The 19,917-nt window shown below is 42.4% G+C and overlaps 1 protein-coding gene across 1 annotated transcript; it reads right to left on the bottom strand.

Annotated features, from left to right (window-relative positions):
• Positions 1 to 110: 110 nt before the first annotated feature.
• On the bottom strand, positions 111 to 19,422 carry grm2b (glutamate receptor, metabotropic 2b). The gene is made up of 5 exons (XM_041953489.1): positions 18,913 to 19,422; positions 6,507 to 7,344; positions 4,812 to 5,875; positions 1,786 to 1,978; positions 111 to 184 (listed from the first exon to the last, which is right to left on the bottom strand). Exons 1-5 carry the CDS (start codon positions 19,420 to 19,422, stop codon positions 111 to 113), a joined length of 2,679 nt encoding a protein of 892 aa, XP_041809423.1.
• Positions 19,423 to 19,917: the final 495 nt, after the last annotated feature.

The raw sequence follows: 19,917 nt of genomic DNA, 5'->3' as shown, positions 1-19,917 counted from the left end.
TTATCTCTCTGCAGCATGTTGGATGGCGCGGGGGGTGCTCCGTCATACACGGCCCTGTTCAATGATGGTCGATGATGGGACGGTCTCCTGTCCTTAGAGGGGGACCTTTTTCACAAAGAGGATGTTGTAGAGTCCACCACCTCGCGGCCATTACAAACCGCTGGCACGTAGTTAGAGGCTGATCCTGGGAGAGCGAAAACAGCAACGTTAGCCAGACAAGAGTTTCTCCGCTGCTGGGAAACAGAACTGTAAACCAGAGATAAAAGCTGTGAGCAGAGTGATGGAAATGGACGGTCATGGGCCCGGTGAGTCTGTGCTGGGCGGGTTCAGATTCTTCCACAGGAATGACTCTCAACTATTGTATTTACAATTTTGTATGTTACTTTGGTGCATCTGTTTTACGTTTACTTTATGCTTCTACTACACACTTGCTGTATCTGACAGGTACATGTTGGTTAACACTCTACATAAAACACATGCAATCAGCTCAGAAAGTGTGAAACAGTTTAAATCAGAACACTTAAAACAAAAGACATAGTTTGATGAAATCTTGAAGCAGCGTGGGATCATGGGAGATATTGTCTTCATTGCGGAACAACCTCCTTTATTTTCATAGTTTTATTGACATTCTCCGACTTCCTTCCTCACACTCTGAAGTATCGTCTGATGTTTCCTGTGTCGCCGTTGACAGGCAGCCAAGTGAAACACACCGTTACCTCGATACAATCGTGTGTAAAATTGATTTCTCTTGGTTTGAACATTGTTGGAAACATTTTTATGATATAAGAACACAACTTAACAACATTGTGTTTTTACATCAAGTAATTTTTTAATGTGGAAATGTTAGATATTATACTTTTAAACCACTCGCCACTGTTACACTACTACTATTACAGTTGGCTCCAACTTGGCAAGCTACAATAGTAAAATGTTACTAACACACATATAAATGCATCTTTACCATAAATTCAGTATAATATATAACAATATAACAATCGCAGCAGCAGTTTGTTGACATATCAAATACTTGCGTGCTTTTTTATTTTGATTTTGAATGCAGGACTTTTATAAGTAATTGGGTATTTTAACATTGTTGTATTTATACTTTTACTGAAGTAAAAGCTTTGAATACTCCCCCTACCCCGGGCTGTCATGTATTATGTTAATATATTAACATTCATTTTAGATGACTAAAATGTCTTTAGTCAGGGTGAAGTAATAACAGTTAAGCTTTAAGCTTTAAACGCACAGTTGTAGTTTGGACTATACGCTGTTTGGCTCTCCTTGCTCCAAAAAACTGTGCAGACTCCATGTCTGTGTTTATTTATGATGCTTGCGCTGTGAATTAGCCCGTCACTTTATTAATCAGCTTTAGATAAGACTTATCCAACGTGAAAAGAAACATAATGGCTGGATTTTAATTGCTTAGCCACACTGATGCAAAACCAGAGGGAAAAAACTTGGCTGGCTATTTCATACTCAGGTTTCTGTGCTTAGAGTCCTGTTTCATTAAATATGTGTAAAAGCCCCTGAAACAAATGCAACATGCAGCAATACTGTACAGCACCAACTTTTGGTGGTGCTTTACAAAATATTGCAAGTCAGGTCACAATTCCCTTGTTGATTGCACTGTTATTGCTTACATCCTATTTTGGAAACCTTAACTGTTGTTACGTATTAGGCTGCAGCTGAAATTGCCAACAGATGTCTTTGCGGCGGTGTTTACATTTTCTTTGCACAGTGCCGGATAGCGCGATGAGTACCAGATGCAGCGGATACGTGTACCTTTAGAGTAGCTGGAGCTGGGAGCGGAGGCAGAGGCAGACACTGTGGCACTGAAGCGGTTGGCTGTGACTCGGAGTGAGGCCACATTTTTCTGGGGCTGAAACAGGATGATGTGGACCTTGGGGGCGAAGAGGCAGCCGAGGACCACCGAACCGCTCAGACTGACGGAGATGCACATGGTGGTGGTCTGCACCTGTGAGGAGAGACAGCGGCAGAGCGGGTGATGATGAATATTTCAGCGTGCGCTTGGGTTTTCTACCTTGGTCTTCGAAAGGACTAATGACGTTTGTTCAAAGGCCACCTGGCTCCGGCACTCCTCGCACTAACACTCAGTCTCACACACACACACACACACACTCACACTCACTCACTCACCTGTTACTTCACTACAGCCTTTGATCCAGTGAGATCACTCACAGTTTTATTCGTTTTTTTCTCTCGTTACTCACAAAATCTTTAATCCAATCTTGTCCCTTTTAAAGCTTATCCGCAAATCATTCAACCAGTTTCCTCGATTCCGTCTTTAACAAAAACCATTCCGACAGCAATCATGGCCTTTCCGTCAGATATATACTGTGCACCCTATGTGCTCTTCATCACATCGTTATCTTTCAACACACAAAACACGTCTCCTCCTCCTCCTCCTCCTCGGCTTAACATCAGGGTCACACACATTATCTTCATCTCTGCCACCACATCCTTATCACTCAATTATAGCACATAATTATCCTGTATTACAAATAAATAGCTAATTAGATAATCAATATTGTCTTGCTGGGCTCTCCGGGCCTGAATGTTGTGGGGGATTATCTTACATGCTAATTTGATCGGTTTCTTGCTTTCACGTGAATTAAAACTGATCCAGGGTCAAAAACACTTTGTTTTTTTAGTTTAATGATGAACACAGACGATCATGTGTCAGAGCATGTGCTTTCGCCGCATTAAGTTGCTTCTACATTTGCAAAATTTAGAGGATTTGTCCTTAATTTGCCCACAGGTTCTGAATCCTGCAGCAAACAAAACCAGAAATCTCTCATGTCATTTTCATGTTTCATCCTCTTTTTATTCCAGAATTATGAGCCACATTTCCATTTCCAATTATGTGTATGTGTGTGAAGTTTGCAATTATGAATGTTAGCAATTCTAATTGTGTATCTGGATGCGCATTAATATGAGGGCAAGGGGAAGGATGTGAAATAAGCACAGCTGGCTATCCTGGAAAGTCAGGGCCTTGTTAGTCATATTTCAGCTGCTAATGTGAGCTGACTGCTGGGGTCATCTTCCTGAGCACCAGCTCTTCCCACCCCACTGGTTACCCCTGCAGTCCAGGAACTTCTATTTGCAGAACCACAGCATGAAGTGAAATCCCTCCTAAACATGCCGCACAACAACAACAATGCTGCAGAAATATGAAAAGTCCTCAAACATATCGACTACAAAAATAGCTGCGAAAATGCCGTCAGGCCTGCGGGTAACACTACTTCACTTGTCTTTTGTCTGCAGCTCCTTATCTCTTTCAGCCATTTAACAGTTTTTATACAAATAATTCTGAAGCACCAGCAGGAAGTGATACAGCGCTGTGTGAGCCCTACTGTGCACTCACTTTAAAACTGACAGCAAAGAAAACCATTGTGATAATGTTGGCTTTTAATCAAACAAGAGGAATGACATGTACAGGAGAAGGAGATTTGAAATTATTTCCACGTAAAGGTTTCTGAACATAACAGAATAATTGTAACCATCTGTGAAACCTTGAGTTCATCATGATTCACTGGGCAACAAGGCTAGTGTCTCATTAGAATATTTCTGTGCTATCCAACCCTAATTTGAAATGTGGCAACTGAACCCTCAGCCATTATTATTGGTGTCACACAGAACCAAAGCATGAAGGTCTCTGTTGCACTGCCAAACCTCCCATTCTTTCAATTACTGTGTGTGCTGCCCCTTCAGTATGAAGCCTTATATTCTACAGTGTTCGGCCGGCCTCAGATATCCCACCGGAGATCAGGAAAAGTAAAGGTTTTCGGCTCGCCGTTTGGGTGCCAGGGAGGTTGATCACCACAGACATGAAAAGCCTGAGGTACCTCATGATGATACAAAGCTTGTGTGATCTTAGACCTCCCCCCCATCTGTTTGCACAGCAAAGGCCTTGTTGCTGACCAAATGCTGTGGCAGTACCCTTGAGTCTGCCTAAGGCACCAGGACTCATAACTTGCATGGTCTGTCAGCTTCATGCCCATTGTTTTGTCTTGTTTGTCTTACTCTACACTGCATGGAGAAATAAATTAATTCACCCTCACAGCTATAAATTTTCTACTCCGAAAAAAAACATGTATATTCAAACTCTTGGCCCGTTGCAGCATTTCAGACAAATCCAGTAATAGTTATGCATGTAGTCAGCCCATTTATTTACTGCCATTTGTGTGATCCAGGTTAAATGAAGCCTTTAGCCATTTGTGTAGAGGCTGCAAAACTTTATCCCCTTGTGACAACTCCGCAGCAGACATGTCATATTTCCTGTGACTATTAGAGAGACAGCGCCACTAAATGTCCCTGCTTAAAATTATTTTTACTGCATGTCATAACACGATTTGATGAGTTCACTACGTAGGACCAGCTATGATTTAGTCTTGGTATCTAATAAGAGAAACTCATTGTCAACTCATGTCATTAAGCATTTAGTAAAGCCGCGATTCAATGAATCAGTTTGACTGTCATTAATTATTTCTATCTGTATACTCTAGCCTGATCTGTCTCCAGAGTCTTTGTTCTTGTCTTGAAAGATCCTTCAAGCCACATGAAAAGAAAGCTCGCTCTTTCATGGGTCTGGGTGACGGTGATCAAATGGAATCTGCAAGTGACACCTTCTTCTTTAGGAAGGATAAACACACAAGGGATAGTCAATTTATAGACTTTGTTTATATTATTCCACTACAGCGGGCTTCAGACGTTCTAGAGATCTAAATTATAAACACTCAATTGACTTTATAAAAAAAAAAAAAAAAAACGATTTCGTAGATAGTTACCCTGTAGTCGCTGGCTGTGACATAAAAGATGGGCTGGAAGGCGAGCCAGATGATGCAGGTTGTGTACATGGTGAACCCGATGAACTTGGCCTCATTGAAGTTTTCGGGGCACTTTCGCGTCTTGAAGGCGTAGACCGTGCAGAGGATGATGAGGATGCAGTTGTAGGTGAGTGACATGAGCATGCTGGAGTCCCTGCTGTTGCATTTGAGGGTGACCACGTCTCGCCTCTCTGGGCTCACCTCCTTCCGAACCCCTGGCACCTCCACCAGCAGCCAGATAAGAGCCACCAGCAGCTGGCAGGAGATAAGAGCGCCGCAGATCGCCACCTGGGAGGCGGGGCTGATGAAGCGCGGCCGCTGGGCACCATCCTTCACCCCGCTGAAGATACGAGCAATACGGTTGGTCTTGGTTAGAAGAGCTGAGTAGCACACTGCAAATGAGGTGCCAAGGCCCAGTCGGCGCAGGGTGCAAACAGCGGTGGAGGGTTTGGCGATGTAGATGAAGGTCATAAGGTAGCACATCAGCACTCCCAACAAGAGGATGTAAGAGAGTTCACGTCCACTCGCTTTCACCACAGGCGTCTCATTGTGTTTCAGGAACAGGCCCACTACAGACAGAGTGCACAGTATGCCGAGGCAGGAGATGGTGACAGGCCCAATGGCCCAGGCATCCTCCCACCGGATGTATTCTTCAGGCAGATCATAGCAGCCGGTCAAGTTAGCCAGGGGCCACTGGCCGAAGCTGCAGTCAGCACAGGTGAACTCATCCTGCAGGTACTGGTAGGGCTGGCAGGGGATACAGATCCAGCAGCACACATCTCCCGGCTGCATGCTCTTCACCTCGTTCTTCCTGCAGGGGTCGCTGCACTGGGAAGTGGGTGGTACGAGGCCACGCCAGGGTACCAGGGAGGTGTTCAGGGTCAGGTTCTGGTCCCAGTAGCCAACCTTCCTGTAGATGAACTTCCCATCTTCTTTGTGGTAATGAAAGATGTTGTAGCGGCTGATGCTGTCGCCAAAAGAGTCAAAGCGCACCATGCTCTCTCCGTCCGACGGCCTGAATGGAGCTGGTAGGAAGCAAATATACAGAAATGTTGACTTAAAACTGCTATAAAGGATTTTTAAAAAGTCTTGACAAGACTACAAGGCTACAACTAATTTAGTAATTTAACTAAGTTAGCAACTGATAATACTAATAATGGTACTGTGTATTCTATTCAGATTTTTATTGACGCTTAAAAACATTAAAATGAAACTTAAAAAAAAAGAAAATCACTGTCCTTGCATATAATTGCTAAATTGCACTAAATAAATACTCAAAATACTGGTTTTCTACCGTTTAAGTTCATCTAAATGTGAGTATTCATTCATCCGAACAATATCCACTACTCTCAGAATAGTATGTTCTAGATAGTTTGCCCTCCCACTGATTCCTCCATGCTAATTAATACATTATTTTTGCTAATTGAATAATTACAAATCCCTCTTCGGTGCTGTGGGGGAAATCATTTGAAGTCTTAATCCAGTGACATGCTTGTTCGCAGCCCCCTGTTTGCTCTACATTAAAACGTTCACAATGAATTGAATCCCATTCTCAGCTATTTACAGATAATTTTGCATGACCAAGGTATGAGTAATACAAGCACTCTTCTTTGACTGAAACATTGTGTCTGTGTTTGCTTTCACTGCTATGCCTACCTTCAAACTTGGTCTTCAAGATGAACTCCTTGTAGAACCTTTTGCCGTTACCCGGCTTCATGGCGTCACAGACCTTGGATGTGTTGGAGCACACAGCTTGCCTCATGTTGTGCAGAGCGTAGGCCATGGCGTAGACTGCATTTACCACAAACATGATCTTGGGCTCCTGCTCGAAAGTTCCGTCTCGTAGGCTATGTTCACTGCAGCCAGGTTCCTGGAGGCTACAGCTAAAACGGTGCTCCCAGAACTCTTTGAACCACGGGTTCCTCGTGTTGGTGTATGGGTTCAGCTTGGTGAAGTAGTCCTCGAACTCTCTAATTGGGTAGGAGGCCAGCTCGATGGTGAAAGCCCTGTCTGCTGCGGACTCGCTGCCCCTCACCACGCTCTCTTGCGCTCCCCATCCATCACTTGCCACCCAGGTGAAGGTGACATTCATGCGAGTAGCAGCCACCAGCAGCTCACGGGCGTCTTCGCTGCGGGTGAACAGGATGACCACCTTGGCGTTGGACTTCTGCTGCAGAGAGCGGATCACGTTCTCATAGCCCTGGCGGTTCATGGAGCGGCTCACCTTGGCCGAAGTGGCGATGCAGATTTGGCGAGTGCGGGCCTCCTGCTGGAAGGCATCAATGCCGGTCTCGCCATAGTCGCCCTCTGACGCCACCGTTGACACGTAGGTCCAGTTGAAGTAGCGCAGGATCTCCGCCATGGCCTTGGCCTGGTAGAAGTCAGGGGGCACAGTGCGGGCAAAGTAGTCATAGCGGGTCTTATCGCTGAGCTTTGAACTGGTGGAGGCGTAGCTGATCTGAGGGATCTGGAACAATCGCAGGAGGTTGGCCACCTGGAGAAAGAGAAGGAAAATATTCATTACATTCTTTTAAAGCCTCATTTCATACTTGCAAATCCTTTATCCGGACCCCTGCTAGAATCAAATAAAGGACTTTGTTGCTCCATGATATGCATCTTACTGCTCACCAGAATGCCCTGGGAAAACTTTATTCGATGGGGTCCTACAAGCTATACTTTGGGAAATCTTAGCAGTACTTCCTGGCGAATAGTTTATAAATTGCAGGGCTAATGCCATTCATAGGAGTTCATTCATTATTATTGGTGATAATGTTCTAGTTGACCCGTGGGGCATTTTAAAACCACTAAGTTCAACAAAAACATTCTTAAAACATGCAATAATTCATTTTTGGCACCATAGGGGCGGCAGAACTGTGAGCTGTGAACACAACACTGATGTATTAGCACCTTTTTAGTAAATTTGGCATTTATACATCCACCAGTATCATCATTCAGAGTCATGTTTCTGGCCACCTGTCAAAACTCACTTCCCTTTTAGCTCTATTTGGTCTCCACCAACTCCTGAGGGAAGTATTTAGCACTTTAGCAGAACGGTGAAGGTGACCCAAAACAGTAAAGTTGCAGGCCAGAAGAGCAAAACATTGAGCTGAAATATATTCCACAGCTCTATAGAGCTGAGGGAAGCTGCATATTTGGGTGATAATTATCTTTGACTTTGTTTTTTTGTCATCCTTCACATTACATGTAGACATTTTATCCAGTGTTGTTCTAAAAGTTTAGATTATCCCACTTTATGAGTGATACAGATGCAGAGGCTTGTGCTGCTTGCAAGCACAACACATTCTTGCGGTTTAAATTGGACTTATGATAGCTGACAACTTTGAGTCAACAAAATGCCGCAATGCTGGATTTCAAATCTCTCAAGTCCGCTTTTTAACTTGTAGATATAGATCTGGTCTGGCGGTGAAGTGGAGCCATTAAAGGGCAGAGCTGCTGCCTGTTGTGCTTTAGCTCTGTGGTGAAGGCTGGCAGTGGAAACAGCGACAATTCAGTGTTGCTCTATCTCAAACTGTTTACTCTGTCAGGGATCCACGTCACCGGCAGCTAGTGCCACAAATCCCCTCACAGATAGTGCCAGATAACAATGGCACAGCGATAAGAATTTTATCAGCATGCTTTGCTGCTTTCTCGAGTTAAAGCCATTCTGTGAAGTCATTAAAGGCTCATGACAGATTCTGTCAGACGTCATGATGCCCACCTAACCCAGACAAATGTATTGATTTCCTTGTCGGGATGATAGTTGATGGTGAGTTCAACGGGGATGGATGACAATCTGACTGAAAACTCAGCCAGGCGTCTGTGTTGGACACAAGCCTGCTGAAATAATTATGCCACAGTCATAACATAAATCCACTGCAATTATTTTCCCACAAAGCATTGCAGAGTTATGTGTGACAGAGAGCTGGTGAAAACTTGTCATTTCGAGGGATTCCTCATGAGACTCAGTGGTGATTAGTGAATACCCATGAGCTCCAGTATGGCTACCTCCTCCCTGGGGCATCATTGTATGCCGGGAGGCTTCCCAAACAATGGCATCCCTACGGATGTAATTGGAAGCCTCCACACTTAAACCGAGTGCGATTAAAAGTGCCGTTCTCTGTTACAGCTCACTCAATACAGCCCCTGAGAACGTAAACAGAGCTATCAATCCTGTCTGTGATATTATCAATCTATAGTGTGATATAGGTGCGTTAGGATCACAGTCTTCTGCATCTCAGTCATGCCCTGAACATGTTAGTCAAGATTCTTTGGTCCACATATAGTAATTCAAAATCTGTTGGTTTCATCGCCGCGACATTTGGCGCATACATTCACGTTCCCTAAGAGTGACTTAATCAGCATCAGCCGTACTTTGTGTTAAGTGTTAAATTGCTAAGGTCAGCAAGGTAACCTGCTCAACTTTTAAACTTTTAGCCAAGTTCAATATACTGCATACAAATGCTAGATTTTTTATCATAAGAATACTGAGCATAATCCAAGAAAAATGTGACAAAGTCTTTCAAATAATAGAATATTAACATGGAAAATTGCATTCAGGAACAAATGATAAAATAATGAAGCAATTCATGAATAAAGACAAAATGGCCTTCATTGCAGTGCTTTACTCACTGCTAAAATGCTTAATTAAGACTGTGAACATGCCACGTTATACCTGCTAAACATCAGCATGTTAGCATTATCATTCGAGCATTTTAGCATTAACATACCGCTGTGCTTACAGTATAAATACAACCTCACAAAGCTGCCAGCATGGCTAATGACCCTTTTTCTTCATTTCAATTCCTTCGGGCGTTTTCTTGCATTGCTCTCTCTGATCGCACAATTATCTCCTCCACACCCGTTCACCTCTTCATTGCGACGGCCAGCCTTAATATTAGGTGAAGCATTTGTAAACATGCATTACTGGATTGGGACAAACAGAGGAGACTGCTCTATGTTGTATGTGCGCACACTCTGTTTTGCCTCAGAAATTACTGACATTAACCCTGATCTGCAAGCGGCCGTGTGCTTAACCTCCCTCAGCTAAAACACCCCAAAGACAAGAGCCAGCAGAAAACACAGGCGTACTACAAGCTCTTGAGGGGGATGAATGGAGTAAATATGATGTATTTAGACAAGCGCACTGCAGTAGTCCTCCACTGCTTCTAGTCAAATGTAGGGCAAAGGTCTCATCAAATTACCCACTGAGAGATGTGATTTCCATAGTTAATGTATGGGGGAGCCTGACTGGATCCCTGCACATATGCATTTATGATGCTGAGGATATATACTGTATTTTGTATGCAGCAGGCTAACATATGAGCAGCATCACTGACTCAGTCAGTCACACCTGCATGGTAATAAGGTAGTTTCCCCTTGCAGGGCTTCCAGGCAAGCAGTTGGCCTTCATCAATAGATTCTTGGAGCTTGACAGCGCACCTTTCAGGACGGCACTGGAGTGTGTGACAGAAACCGTCTGTTCGTCCTCATGCGATACTTCCCTCTCACTTCCTCCATCAACAAGTCACATAAGAACATAACCACAGCTCTGGCTCAGGGGTATCATGGTGTAAATGTGCTCTCGCTGCATGAGACTCCACAAACTCCAAACTTTGCATTCAATTTCTTAATTAATTCCCGCCAATCTAGTTGATGGTATAGTTTGCAAGGAGCTTTGCAGACACTTTGACGCTAATTTTATTGTTTTTGATACTGTACCTAAACCCTTGACTTTGCCCTCACCTGAACTCATCCCTAGCAAAGATACAAACCAATTTAACTTGTTTGGATCACAACTGCAGTAATTCGAGGCTCCAATTAGGTGCTCTTCATGGTCCACTGGTTTAAAATCCAAAAGTGGTCCCCAAATGAGGTAAAGCTGGCGACCACAGTATCGAAGAAATAATGCATGAGAGAGGCAAATTTACACCACAGCCTCCCTGTATGAGGTGGTCTGATTAGATTTTAAGGCACCCGCCTGCATATATTTTCATATTAACTGTATAAACTAATCTTGTTAAAATAATATCTCTTTTGAGATGTAGAAATGGTTGTTTGTTGTGTGAGGACAAGCAGTTTACACGAAGAATTGCAAATCATCACATTAATTCGATTAATGACCTCATTAGCTTTGCAGGTTATATCTAATATATCATGTTGATGCGGTTTAGGTCTTGTTTTTGCTCTATTATTTAGTGGGTTCATTAGTGAAACAGTGATGCTTCCTTCTATGTATCCCTCCTTCCCCTCAGCGTTACTTTAAACCCAGAATGTCCATTCAGAGTCTCAGCAGTACAGTTGCTAGCAAGAAAGAACATGCTCTATTATTCACTGCAGATTGCATAATGTTGCATACAGAGACTAATATCCTACAAATACCATATGTCATCAAATGTCAAAAAAGAGCTTTATTACCATTAATCTAAACAATTTGTTTGGCAGAAAGGGACTACAAGTTTTTGTTTTCAGTAACTGAATATTTGGGAGAAACAAAACAAAACAAAACAAAAAAAAGACTATAATCCTAATAAGAAGGTTTTGACCAAAGTGTAAAATGAATGGAATAGTTAGTATGTATCATTTAATTCATATTGTGTTACCATGTTGTAGATTTTGTCATATTATTCATATTTCAAACCTTCATGTCCTCAGAGACTCTGGGTGCAGTGCCAGTTTCACAGTAGACTGAAATTTAAATACATTTTTCTGGATGTGATTCTCCTGCTTTCTATTAAATTAAATTTGGCACATAAATCTCCCACTGCACTGTAACTGCTCTGTGCTTCTTATTCTCCTCTATAATCTGTTTTATTCCATTTTATCTTACTTACTTTTATTCTTTTAAATCCTATCGATGTGTCTTTTTATATTGCCTTGTGTTTGTTTATCGCCTGTCTTAATGACTTTTATGTCGCATGTAAAGCACTTTGAAAGGAATTGTTGTTGAAAGGTGCTATATAAAGAAACTTACCTGCTCTAAAATTTTAGTTAAAGATCCCCTCTACTGAAAAACTAGCTTTGATAATTGTTCCTGTTCTGTTGGCAGATTTAAGCATTGTTTCTCCCATTTTATAGCTTTTTTTCTTGTTTTGGAGAGCTTTCTTGCAGTGTGGGGAAAAAAAACCAACTGCGCACAAAGAACACTGTCAAGCTCCTCAAATCATAGTCTTTAGACTTACGAAACCATAAACTCTACCGTGGTTGAGGTTGAAGTGAGTGCTGGATACGATGGGTACGAGATGCATCGTGAGGAGCAGTGTTATGGGATTCGAGGCGAGTGTTCCTTGAAAGGAGCAGAAGCATTGAGGGAAGATGTGCGACAGCTGGAACATGGGCAGTCTCTTACTCATGTGTCTGTCATGATTTTTTTCAACATGAAAAGTCCATCTGTATGTCCCCGAGGTTACTGTCAAGCTGAGCCCTACAGTGGATACAGTAGATGGCATGCAGAGTGAAACTTAAGCATTTACAGTGCACCAGCAAGCCACTTACCAAAGGACCAGAAATACATGTTATGCATAATGGATTTACTGCACACTGTGACTAAGTTTGGTATAATGGACTGTATTTGAATTATATTAGTAAAATGTGACTGCATTAAGTAGCAAAATAAATGTCCAGTATGAATCATAGATGTGTTAGTACATCCAACACTGCACATGTAATGACGTGCAGGCAACACTGTGTTTACTGATGATATTAATTAATCTGGCTGCAAAGTTATTCAACACTAGAGTTCAATTCTGAGGCAAAATACAGTTTAACTAGTTCGATGATCTGTTCTGTACCTTAACATAATTTTTCTTCTCAGCATGGTACTAAAATGCCTTCTAATTTCAACAAGAAGCACAGATGTTGCAGTAGCCCAAATTATCCTTGCCAAGCTTGTGTTCGGTCCAATTTGGGAATAAACTAGTTCAATTTCTGAAGATGAGAAATTATTCCTACAGAGAAATCTCACAAAGTGAAGCGAGAAGGGAAATGGGTAAAAATGCTGATCGAGCTGACACCCATGATGTTCACCCATCTTAAAAAAAAAAAAAGCAAAGAAATTCAAATCTATGCCTTTCTAAGTGAAGTGGCATTCGTTATGTGAAAATCTTGGAATCAATATGTTATAATTCCATAACAAAGAAAATGGCAGTCAAAGGCAAAGACAGGTTTGCATTATTTTAATGCATGCAGCACTCCAAACATCCACTGGGAGCAAACAGCTTCAAAGCCAAATCATGCTGTAGTCAACTGTGAAGAGATGGCTGAAACAGCAGAAGTCCGGTGGCAGTGTGGACTGTTCAATAGCTTGTGCCATTTTATCATGGATCTGCTGGATCAGCGATCTGCTGCTGCTGCTGAGGATTATTTCTGATCTGAAGCAGCTTCACTGGATCCCTCCACCCTCCGTTCATTAGTTTAAACACAGGTAACATTTAGCATGCTAATGATACCCACAATTGATTGTCATAGAAAAATCTCGAGGTCAGGATTTTAAGCTTGATCTATTCCTTTTTATTTTTTTTAGATCTACAGAATCAACCGTGTCTCATAGAAATTACATTTGTATGCAACAAAATAGGAAAGGTAAAGGGAGCGTAATAGATTATATTTATAACAGAATGAGGAACTGTTAAAGACACAGTAGTACTGCCACCTTTTCATGCTGTTATGAAATATTTTCTTATAATTAATCAATACCAAATTATCCAGTTTTTACCCGAAACAGTTTCTATTGTAATAACAACATTTCACTTCATCTTGCTATATCACAATACGAAATGAACATATCTTGTTAAAACAAACTTTATTTACAAGTGGGAATGTTGTTATAACAAGAAACTCACATTGTTGCCTGAAGAGAGAAAAGTCTAACTAGAGTGATCATTTAATATGATTTATTTTTTTTATTTTTCTAGCTGATGTCAGCTACAATCTTTTTCTTATTAATACGACAAGATAGAGCAACAAGAAATGTTTCTTATCAGGTAATAACTGAAAATAGGTCATGATAAAAAGAAAAACATGCTTGCTATAACATGACAATGGTCTGAAAATTATCTTAAAAATATATATTAAGGTATCTGGCATGCTGCAAAAATGTTGATACTGAACATATCAGTAAAAATGTTGGCTGACAACATAATTTGTTTTCAAAATATCTAATTTTGCAATAGGATATCTGCTAGTAGTGACTACAGCATTATTAAGCTTTGGCGCTTTATTCACTCAAAATAAACTTGCATCAGAACGTAACATAATATGTAAGCAGAATTTCTAGGAGACAGGCTGTGGCAGTCTATTTTGATTTGAAGATGTGGGCAACAACACAAAGTATCTTTTGGCCTGACTTCAGATTTGATGTGATCTCATGTGAGGTATTGTTTAGTGAAGGCAAGGCATCTTCACAAGTCAACTCAATGTGCTTTATGTGTGCTGCATCTGCAGACGCCCACCCACCCAAACAACCCACATAAACACACAGAGAGACACACACACACACACAAACAAATACAGAAGTGAACACACAACAGAGGCCTGAACAGATGATAAGATATTCAAAGTAACAGATGCACACGTAAACAGGTATGCTTCATACATGCGACCGCACTGCATCTATTCACATCTGCAGCGGGTCAGAGCTGTGGCTTAATATTAGCGCCTCTGTTGCGGGGAATGCAGCAGCAGAAGGAAATGTGCGGGCTGATCTGCTTGCATGCGCTATTTCAGGAGGAGACAATTCCTCACATTAAACTTACATCTACCTATTATTTCCTCCCACCAGCAAAACAATGCTCAGCACAAGAGCGACCTTTCCAGCCACCCTCAAGTACAAGGATGTATCTGTGAAAAATGTTGCTCTTTATCATCTGCTTAGCTTAAAGCTTTGAAATATCACTTCTGGCCTCCAGCACTTATGAAATCAACTTGATAAGTCCAGCAATTCTTACCGTTATTGAGACTGGGGTGCCATGCTCCAGTCAGGCACAGTTCTAAATAACAGCCACAGGTTCTAAGCAAAGACCGGTAATTTATTCCTGTGATACCGTGTGAAAAAACACAACAGCTCTAAGACAGACAAGATGAAGCGCGGTGCGTCTGGAAATCGATAGGCTAGTAATATTATTGACCGCGTGGGTCTTGACTCTAACGAACCTTCAAGTCATTACGGTGTTTCCCTTCACTTTGAATGACATTCTGATGTGCTAATTAGGGAGCTGAGCTGTTTTTCTCCGAATGTGCTAAAACTTCCAGTTCAAAAATAACAGTCTCTAGGAGAGGAGAGGAGATGAGAGGAGAGGAGAGGAGAGGAGAGGAGGAAGAGCTGGGCAGGAGGGGGGATTCAGCTGTAATGTATCAAATGATAAACAAGACCCTTTTGAAGCTAACACCAAAGCAGGATTTTTCTTCGCCCGACGCAATCTGTGAAGACGGAAACACAATAAAGACAGAGCCCTCTCCAGTTCCTCCTCACAGCACGTCAACAGACTTAATAAACCACCGCAAACCAAAAATATTAAACATCAATATATACTGGACAGATATGAACTCTTATAACCTCAAATTATTGAAGACCTTCCCCGCAGCTTTTCCCCGAGTTTGTCTAATGTGTTGTTCTCTTGTCATAAAGGATTTAGTGGGTGTTTTTGAAATATGAACTTCAGGATGTTCAATTTTCAGGATCTCAGATTCTCAACAACAACATCGTCTGAAAGGAGAGCGGCTCGTACAGCAGGGGCGCATTTCATGTTTAGGCTGCTGAAGTGTTCTGCAAGGATTTCCTGACTCTTAACTGATTATTGCAACAACTATTCTTTGTGTGCATGTGTGTTAAGTTATTAGAAGCGTGTGCAACAGTTTCAGGCATTTGCACGTTGAAGACAAAAGTTGCGATTATGCCTCCAAGCAGATTTCACCTTTTTATTGCGCTTGTGAGTGTGAAAGCATAGAGGCTTGTGAATTTGAAGATACAAATCTTTTTTATGATATTCTTTTTGCAGGGAAAGTGTGGCATGGTTCAAAATGATTTCATTGTCCTTTTTTCATTATGAGCTTGGTTAAATTGATCACTGTAAAATGTGTAGGCTGCTGGGACTGAGTCATCGTTCATGGCCGATTCTATACAGGTAACATCCCAGATGGCAATAAAGAAAGAAACAGCGAGAAAACAAGGACGACAACATACACCACGATGAGTAAGAAGGAGATGAAAGCCTCCTAGATGTTGCTGGGCCAATTATGAAAGAATCCTTTTGAGGCTGAGCAGGAACTGGCTCGTCTCCCACCATCTTTCCCACATCTCGTCCCCGGCCCTGGTCAGCCTCCTCTCCACACGCAGGTGGACACGTCTCTGCCAGCCAATGGAGGTGCCCCCCCCCCCCCCCCCCCCCCCCCCCCGCAGATGGGAAAAGCAGCTCCTCTCTAAGTTCCCCGGGAAAGTCCCCGGCACTTCTCGTCTTCCTCGCTTTCGTAATGCTCTTCATCGCTGCAAAGTGCTTCTCTGGGATAAATAGGGATTGTGTAAATCAGTGACCTCTCAGAAAGATCCCACCATGGGCTCCTCTCCGCTCTCACGGCTCCACTCATTGTGGTGCCCAGGAAGTGAACAAAGAGACCGTTGAGCGCACTGATGCTAGAGGTATGTATTCAAATTCATACAAAAACACTGAAAAGCAGTGAGTTTCTTTTTGAACTTTTGGGACTCTGTGGTTGTTGAAGACTCATTCACAGGGGGAGACACACACACACACACACACACTAACACACACACAGCCCTTTTCATGCCTCTTAAAAACATGCTGTTCTCTTGTCAAAGCATCGTCAACATCACCGGAGAAGACGATCCATATTATTCACTCCTTTCCAAGCACAAGAGCCTTGTGTTCAATGGGGCTTAAACGATTCCAACATGGCACGCTAAAGAGGACATCCTCAGTCCAGTCTGTCTGACTGTACTCCCCATTCACACTGACGTGACGCATTCGTCATCACTATGGACTCCTGGCAAACATCTCCAAGGCTGGACCGCATTCTGACGTTGCTTTAGCAGACACTAACAGGGGAATCACAGTCAAAGAGGCTGCAGCACTCAACTTATTCAGGCAATCACTATTTCCCATATATCACTTACTGTGTGCAGCTATGGAGGTATTATAAATCAAATCCCAAACTCCAAAGAGAAATCCATGAGAATTATACAAGACTTGGTTACGAAGTCCATACATACAGCAGATTTTAGTCAAGAACTGAAATGCATGTAGAGCCTAAATAGATTTTAAAAGTGTGTTTGAAGAAAAAACTCAACCTGAAAGGAATAAAAGGTTGTTGAAAGGAGTAGTTTGACATGTCTGTTAATATCTGTGTGTATCTGTACAGCCAGGAGACCGCATCCCACCACAACGTGTTGTTTTTACCCTTTGGTTGTTTGTATGGATGAAACTAACAAGATAAAGTGGTGACCTTTAGAGGGGCTGATAAGGATATTTCTTACTTTTTTTTTTCCCTCCACTCTTTTTTCCTGCTAACCGCCTTCTGGCCAGTGGCTTCATTTAACAGACGAACAAGAGACTGGTATCCATCTTCTCATCTGAGTGCCCAAAACGTTGAACATTTATTCCTTTAAAATGAGAGCAAAATATAGCATGTTTTCAAAGGAATGTGAATGTTTAAGGAACAGAAGATATGTTAAAAAAAGAAAATGAGTGAATTGCAGTGAAAAAAAGTCAGCCCATATGTAAACGTGAAAAGAATGATGGAAAATAACAAGTATAAATGGCCTGATTAATAATTAGTAATTCAGCGTTGGTATGACACAAGGACAGTCACTTCTCGTTAATGTGACTTTTAGAGCCTGAAAGGTCTGTAGGTGCTTAGAATTAACAAGCTGGGTCTTGTGCATTCATTGTTTTACATTGCGCTAATTATGCACTAAAATACATTTCACCACCCTAAACCCCTCCATGCGCTTGCCAGTAAATCTCCATCTTCCTGCTGGGAATCACTGGAATCATCAGCATCCTTATATCTTCACAATCAACCCTGATGACATAATCTTCACCCGACTCCGAGTAATTTGAAATGCGCTCATGAAGCGGACGTTTTTAGCCGTTTTTAGGGTTAAATGTTCACGTGTGTGTACGTGTGTGTGTGTGTGTGTGTGTGTGAGCATGCAATAAATGTGTTGTGAACTGAAGTTAATGGAAAGTGTAACCAAATTACTGTATACCTCACTCACTAACACCCAGTGCATCATGGCAATTATGGCGAGTGAGGGCCATCAGAATTAATCAATTATCCTCAGATTCATTGCCTCTGGCAGCCTTTCATACGTGTGTGAAAGGTCAGTTTTCTTTGTGAGGCAGAAATGAAGTCGCTGACAAGGAGATGGATGTCTCTGTGAATGCTGATGCTTCAAACAGAATCATCCCCGGTGGATTTTTATTCCAGCCAAAGCAAAAGCTCTTCTCGCCGAAGGCTCGGTCCTCCATCTTGGTGAAAGTGGAGGTGCAAGGCATTTTCAGCATGAGCGTGTGAGGTGTGAGGTATTCAAATTTATCCATTCTCGTGTCAGAATGAATGAATGAATGCAATTGTGATTTCATGAATTAAGAATGGGTTTTCTGTGTGGTGTTACAGTGCCTAGAGTTACAAATTATTTGCTAAATCCTTAAAATTGAAATCTCGTTGAAAAATTTGCAGCAATTATTAATCAATGATTTCTATTTTCCTGTGGAATGATCAAATTTGTAGTTGAAACATTGGACTTCGGTTTGGTGAGCAGCTTAAAAAGGTAACAGTAATATGACACCTACCTATTAACCACCAATTGGATGATAACCCTGGATGACGTTCATTGTTAAAAAGTCTGCTGTCTGTAATATCTGTGCTACTCTGTGGTTAAGGTGAAGCAAAGGTTGTGGTAAATGGCAAATGAAATATGGTTAGGCTATGGTTAGGACACTAAAATGATAAATTAATTGAGTATGGTGTACATGAACATAAGATTATGTGTAATTTTGCATATATGTGTTGCTGTTTTCTGCAAATGCATTCAATGAATTTGCTCATTTACCTGAATGGAAACATCACTGTAGGATCCTCCAATGACCCCCGAGATGGCCAGCGGAACCTCGTTCTGGATGGGTCTGGAGCCGTCTGGGCAGATGAACCCTGGGTCGTGCACCTTGGTGAGCGAGGCCCTGACGAAATCTAGAGACTGCTCCAGAGCGTACATGTCCTTCGAGCAGGTGTCCAGGATGTGGGCCCCCAGCTGGAGGCCGGGAAGGATGCGATCGCTGGAGTTAATCTCATCCAGCGCCAGCAGCATGGCCTCCAGTCTCTGGATCCCTCTCTCCTCATTGATCTTACCACAGTCCTCCGTCCCGTCGCCTTTGTGGTGTACCGGGAACAGGCCTCCAATGACCAAGTCCCCGTCCAATATGATCTCGCGTTTGGCCGCTGGTGGTAATCTGGAGATGCTGGGCAGGACTCCTAGCATCTGCAGCTCCAGCAGGAGCATGTGAAGAGGCCAGTAATGGGCAGAATTGGCCAACGACCTGGGGCAGAGGACTACGCTCAGCATGGCAGGATCAGGTAGGAGGGCTCAGCTGGTAGAAGAGGAAAGGAGCAGAGGTTCACAGGGTCTGGAGGCGAATCACTTTCAGATCTTCTCTCAGTGGGTGCAGCATGTTTGATATTTCCTGAGTGAAGGAAAGAAAAAAATAATTACCCTGGTAATCAAACATGAAGCCTATCTATCTATCTATTGATCGATCAATGCTGTGGTCTGACTGTTTCATAAGCCAGTTTATACCTAAACTTTCTCTTCAAAGTGGTTCTCTACAGTTTTTATTGATTTTTGCCTGGATTTCTTGTTTTTCCCCCTCAGCCTAATGTGATCTATAGAAATGTTACAGACAAATAATGCTGTTATTGGGCAGCCTTAACCCGAGACAGCTCTGTCAGGAGGCTGAGATCGGCCTAACTCGGGTCTTATGAGTTACTTTCTCAAGTGAAACATGAGTAGAGGTGATTTCAGCCAGGCTCTGTGGGATCCCAGCGCGAAATATAATCACTG

Source organism: Chelmon rostratus, chromosome 2, assembly GCF_017976325.1.
Source record: "Chelmon rostratus isolate fCheRos1 chromosome 2, fCheRos1.pri, whole genome shotgun sequence".
Taxonomy (NCBI): Eukaryota; Metazoa; Chordata; class Actinopteri; order Chaetodontiformes; family Chaetodontidae; genus Chelmon; species Chelmon rostratus.
This window is presented reverse-complemented; position numbering and strand designations above follow the sequence as displayed.